Source organism: Drosophila suzukii, chromosome 3 (assembly GCF_043229965.1).
Source record: "Drosophila suzukii chromosome 3, CBGP_Dsuzu_IsoJpt1.0, whole genome shotgun sequence".
NCBI lineage: Eukaryota > Metazoa > Arthropoda > Insecta > Diptera > Drosophilidae > Drosophila > Drosophila suzukii.
The window spans coordinates 15743210-15763571 of record NC_092082.1 but is presented as its reverse complement, the minus strand read 5'-3'; the positions used below and the strand labels follow the sequence as shown (position 1 = coordinate 15763571).

The 20362-nt window shown below is 38.6% G+C and overlaps 1 protein-coding gene across 1 annotated transcript in view; it reads left to right on the top strand.

Annotated features, from left to right (window-relative positions):
• Window positions 1-1138: 1138 nt before the first annotated feature.
• LOC108006862 (LON peptidase N-terminal domain and RING finger protein 1) overlaps window positions 1139-20362 on the top strand; it is a 29731-nt gene continuing 10507 nt past the window's right edge. The window contains exons 1-2 of the mRNA XM_036815020.3: window positions 1139-1954; window positions 6536-8107. Coding sequence (XP_036670915.3) covers window positions 6901-8107 — 1207 coding nt within the window. The 5' untranslated portion in view covers window positions 1139-1954; window positions 6536-6900. The remainder of the gene's footprint in view (window positions 1955-6535; window positions 8108-20362) is intronic.

Below are 20362 nucleotides of genomic sequence, written 5' to 3'. Positions count from 1 at the left end.
TTGTTGATCAAACCAAATGAGGTCAACGCGGCGTATACGTAATTTGCGTTAAATGACAAAACAATATGTAAGAGCCACACAACACTTATGAAACGCAGAAATTCGATTACAGTCGAACATCTGCAATTCCAAACTATTGGGACATATGAAATTTAGGGTTACGATGGTGAGTGGAAAACACTTTAAATATATTGAACATAAATAATGAAACCATTTTCTGAAAGGTTTAAAAATATATAAAATTTGACTTTTTCGACTGTAATGATCCTCCTAAAATCAAGTGTAATTTTTAAAACGAATTATAAATAAAAACTAAGGTTTATAAAAAATTAGTATTATTTTTTAATTTAATTTAAAAAAATTTTTAAGAACTTTATTTTTTTATTATAATACGTTGAGTTCTTTAATTTTATATCTTTGTACAGATCCTTTGGGTTATCTTCTAAAATTTTATTACCAGTTCTTCATAAAAATTTGATATAATTTTGTAATTTAAATTTAAACAATTTTTAAGATCTTTATTTTTTTATTATAATAGCTTGAGTAGTTTAATTTTATATCTTTGTACAGATCTTTAAGCTTATCTTATAAAGTTTTATTACCAGTTTATTATACCTTTGATAAAGTTTATACAAGTTCTAAGAACTATTTTTTATGAGAGTTTCTAAACTTTCCACATAAGAAGTTGGAGTTACAGAAGATCGACTGTAGTTGTTGTCATTATTGATGTTGCTGGGTGTTTATACTGCTGTTGTCTGTTGAATGGCGCCGGAAATGCGCATCATACGATAAATGACGCCCACTGGCAAACTAGCAGCCCCAGCACCACCCCCTCACCACCCCACAACCCATAGTTTTTCCAAGCACCCCCCTTAACCCCCGCCTGCCCATCATTTTGCTTGGCGTCGCCTGTTTTGACAGTTGACGTTTTGCCGGCAAATTTTTCAAAAAAAAGAACCCCGCCAGAGAGAGCAGGCGCCCGAAGAGAAACCGCCAGCCCCAGTGCAATTGATGACGCAACAGAGGCTTAAGAGCGCCAACCCCCAAGTGACATAATATACGAGTATATGGCCCGCTCTTTAAGACCCAAAGAGAGCCCCCTTTTTTTGCGCTCCAAGCAAACGACTGGCTGTTCACACCGTTCATTCGCTGTTGAACAGCGGCCGTGGCAAGTTCAGACAGCAGAGAGACGTTCAGCGAAACAGGCCGAGAAAATACAAAAGGCCAAACAATAAAAAAAATTATCAAAAAATGATGAATAATAAAAAAGGCAAATAAAAAGCAACAAAGTGGAGCGCACCCCGTAAGCAAATCATCGCCGAGACACTCGAACACGTTGCCGCCGCTGCCTGTGCTGCTGTCTCTTTCGCCCCCTCTCTCTCACTCTTTCTCGTCGCGTAACGTAAGCGTATTACAAAACAAACGCCAACGTAACCAAAAGAAATAAATAAAATAAAGGCGCTCGCTCGCGTGTTTCGCAGTGTAAATAAATAAAATAAATAAATTAGTCACAAAATATTGAAAGGGGTTTCAAGTGCAAACAGAAAACACCCCCCCACCACCCAAGTTGCCGCGCACCCCCAACACACAAATAAAAAAAATAAAAAATTAACCCGTGTGTGCGGCGGGGTTACGTAAAGCCGACGAACCAAGCGCCGTTCCAAGTTCTTACAAAACAAAAAAAAAAATAAAAATTAGGAAAAAACACATAGCACCAGCAAATATATTTCCCAATTCCTTTTTTTCGCACGCGTGTGGCTATAAATTTTTGGCAAACAACAAAAAATATACAAAAAAAAAAGTTTAAATAAATTGCAAGAAGAAGAAGAGGGAGAATTTCGTGATTGTGTGTGTGTGTGAGTGATTCTCGAGCAACAGCCCACCACCGCACCCCCCGCAAAAAAAACCGCCCCTTTTTGGGGAAAAACAAGGAGGCGCGGTTCAACAGCGACAGGTAATTCCATTTGGCCACTCTCTTGCCCCCTCTCTTAGCCTCTCTTTAACCTCTCTTTGTGCGTGTTACGACATCGAACCACATGCTTTGCCCATGTGTGCGTGCTTTTCTGCCCCTGTGTGCGTGTGTGTGTCCAATGTGAATGAACGCTCAACAAAGTTGCATTTTTCAAAGATTGGCACATTCAAGTCTCTCTCTTAGTGGCTCTCTTTGGTTCGGGGGAAAAACTGTTTTTCATTTGCTATCTGCCGATTGTGAAAACAAAAAGTGCAGCTGCAGGGGGAGGGGGAGGGGGAGGGGGAAAATGAGGCGGGCGGCTCTTACGTGTTGCCATATTTTTAAAGGCATTACTAAGCGTTTTTTCTGCGCCGCTTTGTTGACGTTCTGCCTCTGCGGCCAATTGAATTCGGCCTGCACTTGATAGTCATTTCTATTTAATGTGTGATAAAACTTTCGCGGAAAAGTATATATAACCGATTTCGTGATAAACTAGCCCTGATAAACAGACAAACAATTTGAATGATTTGTCATTGTTGATTTGGGAATTTTTTTTTAAATTTTTCAATAACAAATTATATTGTTTACTTACAAATTACTTTTGTTTTACAAATTATCTTATAAAAAATAAGTTCTAAAAACATTTTTATATTTTTTGAGTTTTATAAGTCAGCTGAAAAAACTTATATTGTTTTAAGATGGATAAGCATTCATTGTCTAAAACCCCGTTAATCTAAAGTTATTCAATTAATAATAGGATTTAATAATAATAAAATTGGTTGTCCATAATCAAGCGATTATAAGCTTAGCTCTTATCTAATAGATTACAAAAGTATAAATGTAGAAAAACTTGTTTTAAAATCAATAGTTCAAGTCAAAAGATAATACAATAATTATTTTATGAAACAAAATACAATTTATTGATATTCAGATGGTTTTTATATGCGGATAACTAAATTTTTTAAAGTTCCTAAGAACTTAAAGGTACAAAATAAGTTTTTTTCCCCGGATCTGTGACTCACTTAGCGGTTTCGCAACTTTCCGGTTTAAAGTTGACAGTACCAGATAATCTACTAGAAATTCGCCTATTTGTCGGGGTCACCACCCATTACTCGTCAGCCTCCAAACTCGGCTCCTATCCCCTGTCTCTCTCTTCCGTATCTACCCCTCTCGCTCTGTTGGCGTTTAGCGTTACGACACGCAATGTACTACGAGTATTATGCGACGTTTGCTGCCAATGAACGAGCCATTCAGTCAGTTCGCCCACTTGGCCCAAAACGAAAAGCGCCAAGGGGGTTAAATACAAAAAAAAAAATGGCTGGCTTGGTAAGAGGAAAAACCTATTTGCATACGTCATCGAGCGAAAAAGGTTCGTCATGAGTCAGAGTCGAATATCGAGGAAGCCAGACTCCAAACAGCAGATCGCAGTTATATAAACAAAATCAAACACCACACTGGGCATTATGTAAGGCCAAAAGGGACTGGGCCAATTAGTCATCGAGCGAGTGGGTTCTTGTGTAATCAGTGTGAAATCAAAACTAGATATTTTGGTGGCTAATTGGCTTGCCTCAATAAATTCTTCACCCAGGTTTCTGTTGTAGTTTCTTGGGGCTATTTATACGAGCGTTTATCATCGTCGTCATTGTCGTCCCTCCGAATACAATGTCATAAAACGTGTGAGCCAAGCAAAAAACGACAAAACAAATGAGAAACCAATAAAACAAATATCAAAGAAGAAATCAAAATATACAAAAACGAATAAACGCAAACATCAAGGCAATGAAAATTTATGTGATTTCATAACTACGAGTATGATTTCATAATTACCGGGAAAATTACCAACGGAGCATAATCAATTTATAGCGCACATTATTATGCAATTTAATGGTGTGGTGATTGCTATGTGATTAAAGAACTTTATCAGAAGCCCATGGGATTCACAGAAATTTGTTATGGGATCAGAACGTTTTATAGGAATTTAATTCTTAACTTAAAACCACTAGTAGTACCACTCTGGAGTAAATAATTTCCGGTTTGTACTTCAAAAATCGTAATTAAATAGTAGATATAGATACAGCAACTGTCGTTTTCAATCAGTACTTTACAACCCAACGAATAGCTAGTTCCCTTTATCGACTTCAATCAACGTTTGCCTACAATCACTTATCGTATTTAAGGCAAACAATGCCTGCATTCAGTTGACTTAGAATACCATCAAAGGCTGTTATAACTATAGTTATGTGGATATTATATGTCATCGCATTGTCACCGTTGCCATTTTGTCTGACTATCGCTGGACGACGTTGATAAAAAGGCAGTCGTTCGTTGTTTAGGATTGACATTGCATAATATGGCGAAATCTAAAGCAATCTACGGAGCTATATTGCCCTGAGGGCTCCACATACTTGCAGTTCGCCTGGGAACGTTTATCGGCAATCGGATTATGCAATACGAACTATACGTACATTGCAGTTGGATACACGTGCAGTTATATGAGTCGTATACATAATTTCGACTTACGCAAAGCCAAGCCAAAACTATCAACGACAACAGGAACAATTAGAATCGAGTGCCTGGGAGCTTGTTTACCAACTTTTCCCTCGCACAATGTTCCACAATGTTTCACAATGCCAACTGATATAGCAGCCGGGGGCCCCGTATCTCAATCGCCTTCGCCACCTCTCTATTTCTATATATATACTTATATGGTTCCCGAACCGAATCTCGGCTTGTGTAAAGTTCTGCTTAAACCAATCTAAAAGTGGATTTTTTCTAGTGCTTGAAGGTCGATATCAGCAAATAGCTTTTGAAAGGGAAATTCATAGGAAGTATATTTTGTAACACTGAGTGGTTTAGCATGAGGCAAAAAAATGATATACTTCCGTTAGTTAAGATGAATGATCATACAAACTAGATACAGTTTGAGGTTATTATATCTTTACAAAAAATACAACAATTGTATTTTTGTAAAAATTACATTTTATAATATCCCAACAATCCATAACTTCCCTTGTTTCCCCATTAAAATTCAAGAACTATCCAAACTAACCCAAAAAACTTCCCCCAGATCTTATGTAACCTGCAGCCGAAATTCTATTCCGAATATAAAATGCGTGTTTCATTATATTTTTTGGGTCGCCGACTCGATCAGAAAGTCTCATGTAGATCGTATATCTGCAGACATATAAACACACCCTTGATAAATTCATTTTCTTGGCTAACTACCAACTTATAAGATATTTCAGCATTACTTAACAACGAGATTTATGCAAAAGCAGAAATCGTCTGATATAAAAATGCTCGAACGTGTGTGTGTCCGTTTTTATATCTCTAGCCGATGGGGAAAAACTAAAAATTTCATTTGCACGCAGTTTTGTAGTTTCATTTTATTTCGGCACACTTTGATTGCCTTTGCAAATGTAAACAAATTATAGCCCGAAAAAAATAAAAATAGGAAAGGAATCGTAGAGATCTTGATGCCGGGCGGACGACAACCAAAAAAATTGTTTACATAACAAAACCAGAATGCGAAGGCAAAGACAAAACCGAACTCCAAATGGGTTTTGGTGTTTGTGTGAGTGCGGGTGTATTTGTATCTGTGTGTTATGCCGGCATTGTTTATCTTAAAGATACAATACGAACAACGTCAAAAGCAAAACGTGCGCACAATCAAAAAAAAAATCGAAAAAAAAGTACCGAAACAAGCCAAAAATCAAACAAAAACAAAAACAGACTCTCTTTCTCTGTCATTTTGTATCTCACAAATACATTGAGCAAGAGTTCTCGGCAAAGAGAACCTAAGAGAAGGCCTAAGAGCGGGCAAATGTGTGCAAGTATTGGTACTGAAGTATCTGTGTGCCGATGATTTTGATTTCGTTACTTTAGCCAGCGTCCCCGTCAGTTTGCTCTATGTGATTCAGTGTTAATTTTCATAATATTATGTAATAGCATGTGCCGCCGACTGGTTGCGATTTATATTCTATACCCTAACCGCAACTATATGTAGAGGTTAATTTGCCCCGATTTAATGGACTTAGCTTGGCTCACCAGGGGTTCCTTTCCAGCTTCGCGGAAGTTCAATGAACCCCCTTTCATTTTATATAAGAACAATTAGCTTTGTGCTAAGGCGACGAAAGTCACGTCATCGGTTTTTCGGACTGGTGGTGCGAGAAATGCACTTCGAAGGCGAGATATCCGACATTCTCCAGTGGTTAAGTAATAGATACAGTTCTTCCTCTTCGCGCCTGGCCATCCAGTGAGCAAAGAGCGCCAGAGAGCAGAGGGTTCTCTCTTTTTTCTCTGGGTTTGGAATTATAAAACAGAATCAAAAGCTGCCTCTGAGAATCAGTCATTTCATTTCATTTCTTTGGCTGCCTGCTTTATTTTTGCCATAGTGTTTTTTTTTTGAGCGTTACGTAAAGCCCCTATCTTCTTCTTGTTCCGCTTACTTCACATTCTCCCCTATCTCTTGCTCGCTCTCTTTATCCCTCTTTATATATATATGTGTGTGTGTGTGTACTTCTCCCGGAACGGAATCGAAATCAAAATCCAACTCATATTCTCTTTGTTCTCTCTGTTTTTCAGATGCCTTGCTGCTGCTGTTGTCAAAACTTCTTCTTCAGTTCAACTAAAACAGCCAAAAGCAGAGCACGCAAAAGATTAATTCATGGCGTATAAAGTGGAGAAATAAATTAAATTAAATTTATAGAATATATATGTATGCATGTATATATATGCATGTGTGGAAGTGCCAGTGAACGAAAAAAGTGAAGTGCTTAATGAGATGTGAGATATAGATATTGTATCTGAAAGATAGATTTTACCCCGGGGCAACGACGCAATCTGTTGCATACGTGACTGCAGGCAGCTACGAAAATAATAATACAAATAAATAATAAAAATAATAAAAAACCAAATCAAGGGGAATTCCATCGGATAGCGATACAGTGATGCCTCTGTCGCAGGGCTATTGCCTGAAGCCCTCGCTGCGGGCGATGAAGGTGCTCCGCCAGGAGCAGCAACAGCAGCTGCAGATGCAGCAGGACCAGAATCGGGGTCACCACCAGCCACCCAGCAGCCGCCCACTACAGTGTTACCTCTCACATGGCGAAAACCAGAGCTCGCTGCACTACCTGCTGGCCGAATCCTTCGTCAAGGTGGGCAGTCTGGCCCAGGCCTTCGATGTCTATGAGCTGATAGCCAGCCGGCAGTTCGATGGCCATGTGCCCCTGGACAAGCTGAACTCTTTGGCCAGTGCATTGACCTCGCAGATCCGGCAAATGGGTGGGATTACAACCAGCACCAACACCACCAGCACCACACCCACCGCTAAGAGCCCCAGAATGTCGGAAAGACAGGACATGATGCCCTGGTCGAGGTATCACCACCAACAGGCCAAACACAATCACGCTGAACAGGTGGAATTCCTAGGGGGAATGGGTGGTGGTGGTGCATCCCTGAGTGAGTCACCCAGTGAATCCCCTTTGGACCTCCACTCGCCCACGCGAGAACTAAGAGTGCCCAGTCCCATGGAGGACTACGATCCGCTGCTGTGCCCCCTCTGCTGCGACATCCTGCGCTGCCCGGTGACCACCAATTGCGGGCACACCTTTTGCCGCCAGTGCTGTGAGACGATCACGCAGTGCAACATCTGCCAGGTGCGATTTCCCCGCGTCCAGGACTCGGCGACAGGACCACCAGGAGCACCGGTCTGCGCCCTGACCACCACCACGGCGAGTGGAGTGGGATCCAGCTTTTTCACAGCCACCTCACCCTCTGCCAATGCAAACCTCAGCCTGATGAGCTTTCCAGGGGGCTACGGGGTTCAACTGGCGTCCAGTGTCCACCGCCTGGCAGCACCACCCATGACAGTGACCACCACCACAGTGGCCTCCACCACGGCCACGGCCACCACCACCATGGCGTCCACTTCGGCGGCAGCCAGCCTGGAGTTGAATGGCTATCTGCCCGCCCATCGGGGAGGCAGTGGCTCCGCCGCCATGAAGTTCATGCCCGACGTCCTTGTCCGCCGCCTGGTGGAGAAGTGGTGGGGACCCGATCTGCAGGCCAAGAAGATCAGCGAGAAGGCCAGCAGCTGCATGCACCTCAATCTGCTCGACGACGCACTCAAGTTCTGCAATGCCAGCCTGGAGAAAGGTGAGTTGTCTTTAAAAGAATTTTTCAAGGTGTTCTGGGGGAATATTTATAAAACTAGGAGGCTAGAAAGTATCCTTAAAAATACTGTTCATATTAAAAAACATTAAACACTATTTAAACAAAAAAAAATTTAGAATTTAGAAAGATACATTTATTCTAAATTATTGTCTACTTTTTAGTGAGTTTCTATTAAAAATTCAATTAAATAAGAATTTAAATTAACAAAAATATTTTATTTCCATTTCTTCTTAACAAAGTTCATTATTTATTTTACTTTCTTGGTCATTTGGCTCAACGCTTTTCGAGTATTTTAATAAAAGTATTTCTTTAAAAGACTATAAATGTTTAAAATTAAGAAAAAGACTTTAACCACAAAAAAAATGTTTAAATCGTCTTAAAAAAAAGACGTTTGTTCTTATGTATCTTTTGGATTTCTTGAGAATTGCGCTTTATATTTTCATATTTTATTGAAACTAAAGTTTTTCCTTAGATCTACATTAAAATTATTAGTTTCAAAATTCTTAGATATTCTTTATTTCTCCCCACAAACTTATAAATTGTCTTAAACGTGGCTTCATTTTGCCTTGAAATTTCTGACAGTGCAGCAGCAATCCTTTTCGATTCGACTGCAGTGGTGGGGAATTGAAAAATCAATAGAGGGCAGGGCCGAAAATGGTAAGGCTCAATAGACTCCATTTGCTGACGTCAGGCGAGTCGAGGGAACCCAATGGTGGCGCAACAAGTCTCGCCCGGGAGAACCGCCCACACCTAACCCCCTGGAGCCCATGCGGCGTATGCGTATTTTCTTCGCTACTTCTACTTTCCACTCCCACGAATGTCAACTTGTTACTCTAATTGTGTGTGCTTAGCGCGCCAAATGGCACTGGCATAGGCGGGCCAAGGACCACTTAATCCAATATTTATAGAGCAAATTCAAAGTAAATAAGCGACCAAATTGTATCTGATGGATATGTGAACTGCGGCACGCGCTGTTAGCCAAACTCTTTCCACACCCAAAATGATATTCTCAGAAATCTCTCACTTTTTTAATGATATATTAAGGCGCTGAGTCAGTCATTTGAGCTCAAGAGGATTTTCCCCTTCATTTAGGGGGAACACACAGAAGAAAAATTGAAACTAAGAACAGCCAATTAATCATTTCCATTTTCCCAGCGACAATTTTGTTGTTGCCCTCGCGGTTTCCCAACGAAAATAGTTTTTCTATTTTTTTTTGTTTGAAGAGCAACTAAATCACAACGATTTACGCACTTAGAAATCCATCAAACAAAATGCTTTGAGTACCAGAACGGCGGGCAAAAAAATTAACAAAAGACAGAAGGCATCAGACGAGAAACACTTGACTCGTCAAGAGCTATTTTTTCCTTTTCTTGAGCAAAACAATGGATATGATAGACAGAATTAGGTGGAAGTGGGGTGAGAAAATGGAAAGCCATAGCTAAAATTAACCAGATCTCAGATCGGAAAACTTTTTTGGCTGGCAATTAATATTTTCGACCATTCTTTGAATGACTTTGGGGTTTTTCAATCTATATGGGGGCTAACGGAATTTTATTTTATATAATTAGCAAGTCAGTGTTTATTTGGTTTTTACCTTAGTAACGCATAAATTATTTAAGATGATGACTCTATTTTAATGGGTTTATTTCCTTTCTTTGTTGATCTCTATGAAAGACCTATTCGTGATATTTGTTTTATCAACGATTCCATTTAATCGACTGTTTTGGTCAACGTAATTGCACCCATTTGGTGTTTACCAATCAATTTTGGTTTCTTTTTGGTCGATTTTCCGCTTTTATGTTTCGCTGTTTACTCATGGAATACAAAATTAGATGGGTTCTTGAGTTTGTTCTGTTCTCCCCACCCTTTATAAAGAAATTCTCTTTCTCTCTCGGGGGAATCCAAGTGTTTACGCTCCCCATTCGCTTTCACCGGGGGATAAAATGCATCAAAGTGTCTGGCATTTCTCGGGGTATTAACTTGGCTTACTGTCGGCACGTGGGCGTTGGATTTTTCACCTGAAATACACACAAGGTGGGTGGGACAGCTGAAGAGCGGTGTTACTTTCATAATTGTCATTATCAAGGTGTAGATACTTTGTCAGCCAAATTGTGTGCTGACGCATCCATCGTACGACTTTGTTTACCCCCTGGCGGAATAATTAAGAGGGGGGGGCCTATATGGTGGATTGAAAGAGCAGCAACGTTCCAGCTGACACGTAAACAATTCCATTCGGTCTATTTATAAGAAACCTGGGTATTTGTTCTATTTCATTTTTGTCTTTTGGGTTATTTCTTCTCTCTGTTCGAACGCCACAATCAGTTATTGACTCTAGCTGATAAAAAGGAAAGAAAAAATCCCACAGCATTTTTTTTTGGGCCAGTATCAGAGGTAAAATGAAAAAGACTTTTGATAAACAAACTGACGAGTCATGGTTATAAAAAGAATTCAACGCAAATGCAAATGCAAAGGCAATTAAGTGAGCAAACAAAGCGTTTTAGCTGCGATTCGTCGAAGACAAGCTCGAAAGCCGTCAGCACATCACACATACGCCGGGTGGTACAAAGCCAAGTGCCCCACTTGACAATGAAGATGTCAGGACAAAGTGTCAGCACTCTGGTATTCCGCACAGACATCCCTCATCCCACGGCTGGGATTTAATGTCCTGCTGAAACGAGCCAGACATGCACAATTTAATTTACGTATACGTATGGTGCTTGTACGTATATCTTCTAACGACCTGAGGCTGGTAATATAGTCGTTGACCTCATCAGGCATTTCGCCCTGTTTTCCTTCTTTTTTTTGCCAGGCACACAGAAAATAATTAACAAAAAAGTTATACGAAGCTGGCTGAGTGGAAAGAGTTGTTAAATTAGCCGCAAGGACTTGGCCTGAATACATATTTGGTTAGCAAGGCGGCAAGAAAAAAAAAGTACAATAAAAAACAGGGAAAAGGTGGGGGTTCCATTAGAAATATTGCATTGAAAATGCCTTTATGTCATGCAAGGCTTTTTTTCCTTTGGCCTCTTCTAATTTAGTACGTTAATACACGTATATGTGTTTGCATTAAATGTATACGGCTTACATTATATGGTCGATCGTATAATTATATAGCGTGTTTTCGGGCTGCCCAGTCGACTGCATTTAATGTTCCCTTTTCGAGTTGGTTTTTTTTTTTTGCTGGAATGAAAGAATTTAGCACTAAACATGCAATTAATTTTGGTATTTTCCATCGCCACGTGGCTTTTCTGCCCTTGTTTCCACCGCTTTCCATTAGCTTTTATGGCCGGCTGAATTTCCTTTTTCGTTTCAAATCATTTTTTTAGTGGTTCGTGGAACTCTAATTCGGACTAACGAGCACGGCGTCTTCTTGACGAAATTATTTCAATTTATTCGTTTAATTAAATTGTAATTTCTTGGGAGGTGGCAACTCAAGGCGTTGACTTCTAAGAAATTTCTTCGCAGGAAATTCCAAGAAATGCGATCTAATCGGGGAGCTTAATTTGTGGGTCATGATTTTTTGATTCCAGTTCGGAACTGATAATTATATGTAAATTATGCTAATGGCCTTAATAGTATTATGTAGATTGAATAGCTTAGTTAAAATATTTTTAGTACGATTACAATGATAATTGATAAGAAGATCCAAGACAGTTAAAATTGGTTTACCTGAATGTCTCATATTAACTGAACCTTTTTGTTATAAACAAAAAAACCCATACACATAAACATAAAGTAAATATCATTGTTGTTTTGATGATAAGAATTGCACTTTCCCATGGTAAGCCGAATGCGATTTGTAGTCCCCCCATCAAGGGTGGAACCTTGAACTCCAGACAACTTAACTTTTTCTTTGTTCGGACATGTCCGATTTGATATGGCGATGATGGGGTAGCAAATTGGGTGAATAATATATCCATTCATGTGATTAAGACGTGACGCTTATCGCACCACCGTGCACTGTGCCCACCCAATACACCTGATAAAGCCAGTCCATAAATACTATATACGGGTATTTATATGTGTACGATTTTGTGTTAATTGTTTGAAGAGCGCCTTGATCTTGTTAGCTTTGTTTTGCCCGAGGTTGAGTACCCGTGCCATAAAACATTTGCCCGCCTTCATTGTCGTCATTCCCCTATTTTTAAAAAGAACCCAAAGTCCCTGCCCGTTCCGTCGCCTTTTGCAATCATTCAGAGTGACTGCACTCATTAACATTTGTTTCTAGCCATTTCTGACTGTGCTTTTGATTTCTGCCTTTTTTTTGTGGCAGCTAACATTTTTTAATTAGCCAAACAAGAGCTGGAAACAGTGCTCCTGATTTTTTTGTGTACAGGCAGAGAAATTTAGTCGATAGTATTTTAGCTCTGTAGCTGAATTATATTTTTGTTAAGGTGCATTTTCTGTTTTCAATATTATAAATATTATATTCGCTTGGCTTAAATTCATTTAAGCAGGAAGCCAAAAAAGGTGTGGTTCAAATTGTTTCTGACTTGTACTTGTGATACAAAAAATATTTACATTTAATTTATTAATATATCATAGGGCCCAAAATAAATTAAACACATTAAACTAATTGCCACACATTTAGTACTATTTTTCTAGTGTATTCAAAGTGCAGGCAGCCAAAAATTTATTGCGCATTTTGAGGTCGTTGAGTTCTTTCCGTGAAAGTGAACAAAGAGAACCCGCAGGAGGAGCAGGGGGTGTGGGGAAGAAAGTGGGAGAGAGTTTAACGACCACAAAATTCAACTGGCCTTGGGAAAGCCAGTTGCCAATGCCCGTCACAGATACAGATACAAATACAGCAGCAGCTACAGATACAGATGCAGATTTGCTTTAGAATGTAGTCGAGATTGTGTTAATTTTCGGCAGTGCTATGTGCTTTCTTTTTGCGATATTATTAAGTATGTGCGATTTGATTTATTTCTTGCTGCGTGTGCTTTCTTCACCCCCGCCCCTGATTTTTTCGCAGACGCCATGCGTTGCATAGCCGGCATTCCCCGTGTTCACGTATCTGATAGATACTTTTTGGCATGCTCGTCGCTACACATAACCCCACCCCTCGACAAGTCTGGCGCACATTTCTAAAATGCCATCGCACATTTCACTACGTAAAAAAAAACTAGAAAAAAATAAGAATTTACAATTTACTTTCAAATGAGAATTCTAACCCGAAAGGAATTGTTTGTGCTTTCGCCTCAAATATTCATTTGCTTTGGGCCTGCAAAATGTTTGGGTCGAGTAAATGCAAACTTTTCCCATTTCAAGTCAAGTTTTCGGTATTTACTTCTGGAATTCAGTTCACCCATCGGGCGAAGTGGGTGCTGTTTGCCTTGTGGGCTCTACGTGGGTTCTCTTTGAAGTCGAAGACCCAGAACAAGTTTTGAGGTGTAGGCGGGGTTAACCAAGTGGAATCTGTGTATCGGTGCTTGTGAGGTTAGCAAACTTTGAAGAAATCTTGGTTAAAGTGTGTCAGTTAATAGATTATAATACTTAGAAACTTAAATGAATTTTAAAAATTTTATCAAGCAATCTTAAACAGACTTTAAAATATAAATATATTTGTTATTTAGGAATTTCTTTCTGCAATAAAATTGTGTCTCATATTAAGATATTACCTAACTTTACCCAAAATGAAATAGGTTGCATTTTAATTTCCCAACTTTCGATGTGTGACATAATAGTGCCCTGTAAACGTATTCCCATTTATTTATTTGGTTATGAAATGCTGGCATGCACATCCATGCGAATGACTTTTGACACTTGAGAAGCATTCTGCTAGGCAAAACAATAAATAAAACCCTTTCATAACCGCATGGAACTTATTGTATTGAATAACTCTATCAATTATTCATTGTTTCGTAATAATGCCACTCCATAAAAGCGCAACAAGGCAGGGAAAACTTAAGTGCAGCCAAGGCTTTTCCCCTTTCGGGGACCCACAAATTCTGTCAAAACAAGCAGAATGATGTAATAATCAGCTCACAAGCTCAGCTCGGGTTCCAAGAAACCAAAAAAACATTGAGACATATTCCTAATTGAGATATTCGCCCTCTCACTCTGCAAAAAAAAAATGGAAAAAAATATGCAAAAAATAGGTTACAAAAAAATTAAGCTGTTGCTCCTGTCGTTCGTTATTTTCTTGCCGCCGTAATTGCATAATGAGGCCAACTGCAGTTGCAACACAGTGGCGAACGAAACAAAAAAAGTGCAAACGTGAGTCATAAAAACAAACGCTTCGTCCAGATTGTTGTCTATTAAGTAATATTCTATTGTAAACTGTGAATTACGATTCGCAAAATTCACTTTCAACATTGGCGAGCGGGCAGCAGCAACAAATCAACTGGGAGATTACTCAATTGACTGCTGCAACGGCAAGAGCTACGTCTATATGGCAATAGATATAGCTACATAGTGCTATAGCAAAATCAAAAGTAAGTCGCCCGCTCACTTATACAAGCTGTATGCCGTCTCTTTCTAATGGCCTGTTGCCGTCTCTTTCGGCTGGCGCGGTTGCTCTCTGACTCGTTTGAATTACAGTTATGTCATAGAACGTAGGCAAAGTTGTTGCCGCTGGGTTGTTTGTGTTGCTGCCGGGATAGTTGTTGCTGCTGCTGCTGTAGTTGTTGCTGCTGCTGCTGTAGTTGTTGTCGCTCGTGTTGCGCTTTATCGCATTGCCCAACAACAATAGCTGCCCACAATCAGCAATCAGCAAACTGCAAAACTGCTAGCAATAATTTGTAAGTCTATTGAGTAATAGACACGGCCACCAGACATCAGGTAACTTTTATTGCATCCAGCCATTTGGCCATTCTCGCCCTCGCACCCTTAACCTTTTTATCCCAATCAATCTATTGAAAATTACATCAGCCTGACATTTTCCGCACAGCGAGTAAAATCCACAAAACAATTTCCATGGGGCGTGACTGCGCCAAAAGACAACTCAAAGTACACAGAGATTTGGGAAGATTTTTAAAGCCAAGCACACAGTCAGAAAATGGGGAGCATCTATAATAAAAATATTATCTATATAACATACAAGTTATTCTGGAATAACAATTTTAAGTCAAGAAATAATATTGTACTTAAATTTATGTCTGTAATTGGTTTTATAACCTACTTATATTATCAATAAGCCAAGTCAGGCATTAAGATTTGCTTAAACTCATTTGCGATTTGATTTTTAAAGCCAAGCACACAGCCAGAAAATGGGTAGCACCTTTTATAGATATATTATTCATATTACATACAAGTTATTCTGGAATAACAAGAAATAATATTGCACTTAAATTTATATCCGTAATTTGTCATATAACTTATTTATATTATCAAAAAGACAAGTCAGGCATTAAGATTTGCTTTAAGATAAAATCAAAACAGCACAGAAAAAAAATCTGACAATAAAAATAACTCAAAAAATTAAGAAAAAATTTATTAATAAATAATTAAGTATTTTTGTTTGGTGAAACATTTAGTTTTTCAAGAAAATCAGCCATCCCTTTTTGATTTAAACTGATTAAGCAGTGATTACAAATTTTCCCCCAGTGCAGTTATGCAACAATTACCGGGCCACATCGTCATCAAGTTAAGGGGAGTGTTGCCTAATTGACGGAACGAAGGCAGAATGGAATTTTAAAAGCAAAGTTCAGCACGATGACATAATTGTTTTGGATTTGATTAGCCCGCAAAAAGGATTTCAATTAGCATTTAACCAGCAAAAGCTGTTAACACTAAATGATAAATCGCCAACTTTTCCACTTGGCCAACACGGCTAGCATTCAATTTGGTTATTTGGGTCAGGCTGTCAGGAGCACTTGAAACTTTTTTTCTATTAACAAGCCCGACTGGAACTAAAATTTATTTATTCTTTCTTTTCCCTCTGGGCTAATAAAAGTTTTCTACAAAAAAAAATAAAGGAAGGCGAAACTTTTTGCATTATCGTATTCCTTGTGCGACAATTTGTTCTGGCCAGGTGTGAATGGCAAGTATAAACAAATGATCAAAGAAAGTGCCGTGATGCAACAGTAATTACATAACGTAATTTGTTAGCCCTATATTTATTTATTTCTAGAATTATGACCGATATTATCTAAGGCAATTTTACAGATTAGAGAAGCTTTTGTAAACAATAGTTACCAAGACAATTATCTCTGGAATTTTGTTTTGTTTTTCTACTTAGGCGTCAAGCTTTAAGTATTAACATGTGGGTCATAAATATTGATTGGGTGTATTTACTTAAAGATTCAATGATATAATAAAGTAAGGAATAGAAAAGGAACCCCTAAAACATTCCTTTTATTTTCAACTTATATACTTAGATCCTTTAAAGCTCCTTTGCCAATAAATATTTCATAATAGTTGGCTTAAAATATGTCTAAAAATATTTATAAATTATTGATTTCTAATTATAGTGTTGGAAATAAGTTATAAGTAATATTGCCATTTACTGGTAGCCCAGAATGACCCATATTCCCGCCAAGCACTTTCAAAAACCTCCTATTGTAATAGTTGCCACACACCGTTGATTATTTAATCGCCCAAAGGAGAGAAGAAAAAAAGTTATTACAAAATTGCAAAATCCTCTGTTGTGGCAAGCAAAAAAAAATAGCCAACAACACAACCAAAAATAAAAAAAATTAAAAGCGAGACGAAAATTTGAGAGCATTTACAAATCACGATTTAATTTCCACACGGCAACAACAAGCCAAAAAGCGTTGAAATTGGCAACAAACAAATGAGCAACAATGGGTTTTGGGGGCGGGGAGGCCCCAAAGGGGGCGGGGCGGGGCGGCAGACTAAGCGTGAAAAAGACAAAAGACCAAGGCGACCACGACAAACACAAGAAAACAGGGGGAAACTGAGGCAAATCTTGGGCCTGCGGCTCAACGTAACCAACAACAGTTGGCCGCTGGGCCTTACATAACCCAAAAAATATAAAAAAAATAACACAGAAAATACCAAAAAAACGAGAAAAAAAAGAGCTCCACTTACCAAACAAACATAATAAAAGTGACGTCGACGTCGACGTCGCGCATTTGACTTTGACATACTTTTCGACTTTGCAGATGGTAACCAATATGGCCCAAAGAGAGTGCGAGAGTTGGCCAAAAGCGCCAAAGTGCCAAAGTCCCGGAGAAAGAGCATCTGTCAAAATGTTGACGCAAGCCAAGCTTGCTCTCTCTCTTAGCCTTCTTCAATGCCTCTTTGGGCCAAGTTAAAAAGAAAAAACTGTTGCTCGTTGGCCTTTTGCCTCTTTGGCTCTTATTTTCTCTTATTTTCTGCGGATTGCACAAGTCTCAGCTCACGCAATGCTTAAGCCATGGCCAATACCCCCTCCTCTGCGCCCCCCTTCAACTTACATGACTTTACTCATATTTTTGGCAGCTTTGCATAAAAAAAGCCGGTTACGTTGGCTATATTTTTTTCAGCTCTGTCTGCTTATCGAACTGCGTTTAGGGGCTGATTGGCGTCTGCGGCGATTACATAAGTGAAAAGCGGACCGAAATAGCCGTGGGATAGGGGGAGAATATTCGAAAATAGATCTGGAAAATGCGGGAAAAACATGGAGGAAAATTTTGATGTAATTGATAGGCATTCAAAACGATTTTTCTTTTGTTTTATAAGAAAAAAGAATTGGTTAAGAAATTTAATAAAATGGTTCCAGAAGGAAATTATATATCAGTATGCATTTCTTAAAATATTTTGATTATGATATGTAACAAAATAGTTGCAGGAGGATATAATATATCAGTTTGTATTTCTAAAAGTATTTTGATTTACAAATAAAATAAAGTAGTACTATGTATACTGAACATATGTAGGTATATTTAAATATTATAGGAAACATTCTTACTTAAATTGGAATTTATAAAAAATGTTTTAGATGTGTAAAAAGTTAAATAACACTTAATATTAATATTGGATATATATTTATACAATATATTTATTTAACATTTGTTTTTAGGTTTTTTATAAGAAATTCCAAAACGTTTTCAATGTATTTTAAGTAAAAAACTATTAATTGTGTTAAAAATTATTTATCTTTGTGTATATAGATTATTGAATTTCTTATAAAAACCCTTCAAAATATTTCTAAAACAAATACATGTTCTTAAAAATATTCCCGATTTTCCTCAGTCGATTGTCCATCCCAGAATGACTTTTAAGTGGATTATTGCCATACGTTGTCACCACCCCAGCTCTCAGCCGCCCCATAATGTAATGCATTTTGATGGTTTTTGGTTTTCGGTTCCAACCTCTCTGTTTTAGGCTTAGTCGCAGTTTTGCTTTGGTCAGGTCAGCCGAGAGTTGAGTTTTTTCCGACCTGCCCTTCTGTCTGGGAAATCAATTAACTGCGCGTCAGAAGCGCGTGTGGCAACGGAAGTGGATGTGGATGTGGGTACATGGATATGGATGGGGACATGGATGTGGATGTGGGTGCTCACCCATCATTTATCAAATGACATCTGGGCAGGGGACAACATATGGCCCAACAGGGCGGACACTTTCAGAGCCAACATATGGTGGGAAAACGGTGGGAGTGGGGGAATGGGTCTTGTAAATGGGTGGAGTCATTAGCCGACGGGTGGCAAATCCCCATCAAATGGTAAGCCTTAGCTTTAATAGCTTCTAATTGTGTCCACTTCAAGGGACTTACATTTTTTGTTGACTTTTAAGGAGTATATAAGGACGTATTGCTCATAACTTTTTTGGTAGTTTATACCATAATTGAGTTGAAATGAGTTATACCACAAAAATAATATTTAACAATATATCAGTATCAAATTTAAAATAAAATATCATCATCATTTCCTAACATATTAAGTAATTCTTTTAAGAATGAGAACTAAGCTACCTAACTGTCCAGAATTCAAGATAATAAACAAAGCCTCCGCCCAAAACTTTCTAATCAATTGGGACATAGAGGAATTACCAATTTATTTATTTATTTTGTACCATCCATTTCGAATGTAACTACAAAGGAAAATAAACAAATATTCTTTGAAGTAGTCGGCCTTCCGTTCCGTGTTTTTATTATATTTAAGTCCAACCCTCTTTTCATTGCATAAGCTGGCCGACTTAGCAGACAATCAACAGAACCCGCCATGAAAGGGGCCCTAAAATAATATATATAAAAAATACTTGTATATGGAAAAACTTCTTTATATCTTACGCCCCACATAATGCGAGACTTCCGCACTTGTTTGGCCCCCATAACGACCAGAATTCGCCCCTCCTGCCACCAATCTTGGTCACCAGTTGACCTTCGGCCCACTCGACGAGTTGCTGCTCATTGAAGCGTTTTGGAATTGTTGCTGCCGTTTCGGTGAAACATTTTCGAATATTATTTGTGCGGTTCGTAAAACTCGTGAATGCCTTGGCATTACAAGAGAAACTGCAAAACAACAATATATAAATATTTTGCGCTTCACACATTATCGAAGGAATGTTTTTTGTTTTGTCTTGCCCGAATGAAATTTGTATTTGATTTTATTTGCGTGCTTGCGATTTGAACAGCATTTTTTCGGGCTAAAATATGTTGTTTTTTGTGTTTTTGCTCCACTTTGCCTGAAGGTTGCGCTTGGTTGAGTGAAAATAAAAAATAAACAAAGTAGAAGGGGCTTATATAAGACTTGGAAATGAAGTTCACTTCGCTGAATCTCTCATTCTCCCGCTGCTTTACCTTGAATTATTTTTAAAGTGAAGTTTAGCAGGGGTATCTGTGATGAACATAAAAAAAGGTAGCCCAAATGTAACACCTAAAAATTTATAAATTTGCGTCGCAGTTTCGTTTAAATTGGGGTTCAATCACCCTTGGAATTTATGCCTCCTACTTAACCCAAAAATTCTTTTACCATTTCCACGACCTTTTAGCTTGAATCTCAAAATAATTGTCACCACTGGGGGATTTCGTCCTTGGCTCAGTCTGAACTTCGACATTTGATGTTTGCGTAGTCGTCTCTTTTTCTTGTTTCTGGATTTTTTTGGGTCTTGTTTTCCAGTGCCAAAAATTTATGCGACAACGCATAGCGATATTTCCCAGATGTAACCCGCGCAACAGCGGCCACAAAAATCTTCACAGTCGGTTGGGTTTCACCGGAAAAAACTCGTGAAAATAGAGCAAGAACAGAAAACAAACTGCAAACAAAATTCCAGCAATTTTGGGAGGTTTTTCATGGCGTTGACATTTTACAGACCGAGTTGATAACGCCCACATGACGCAATGGAAAATGG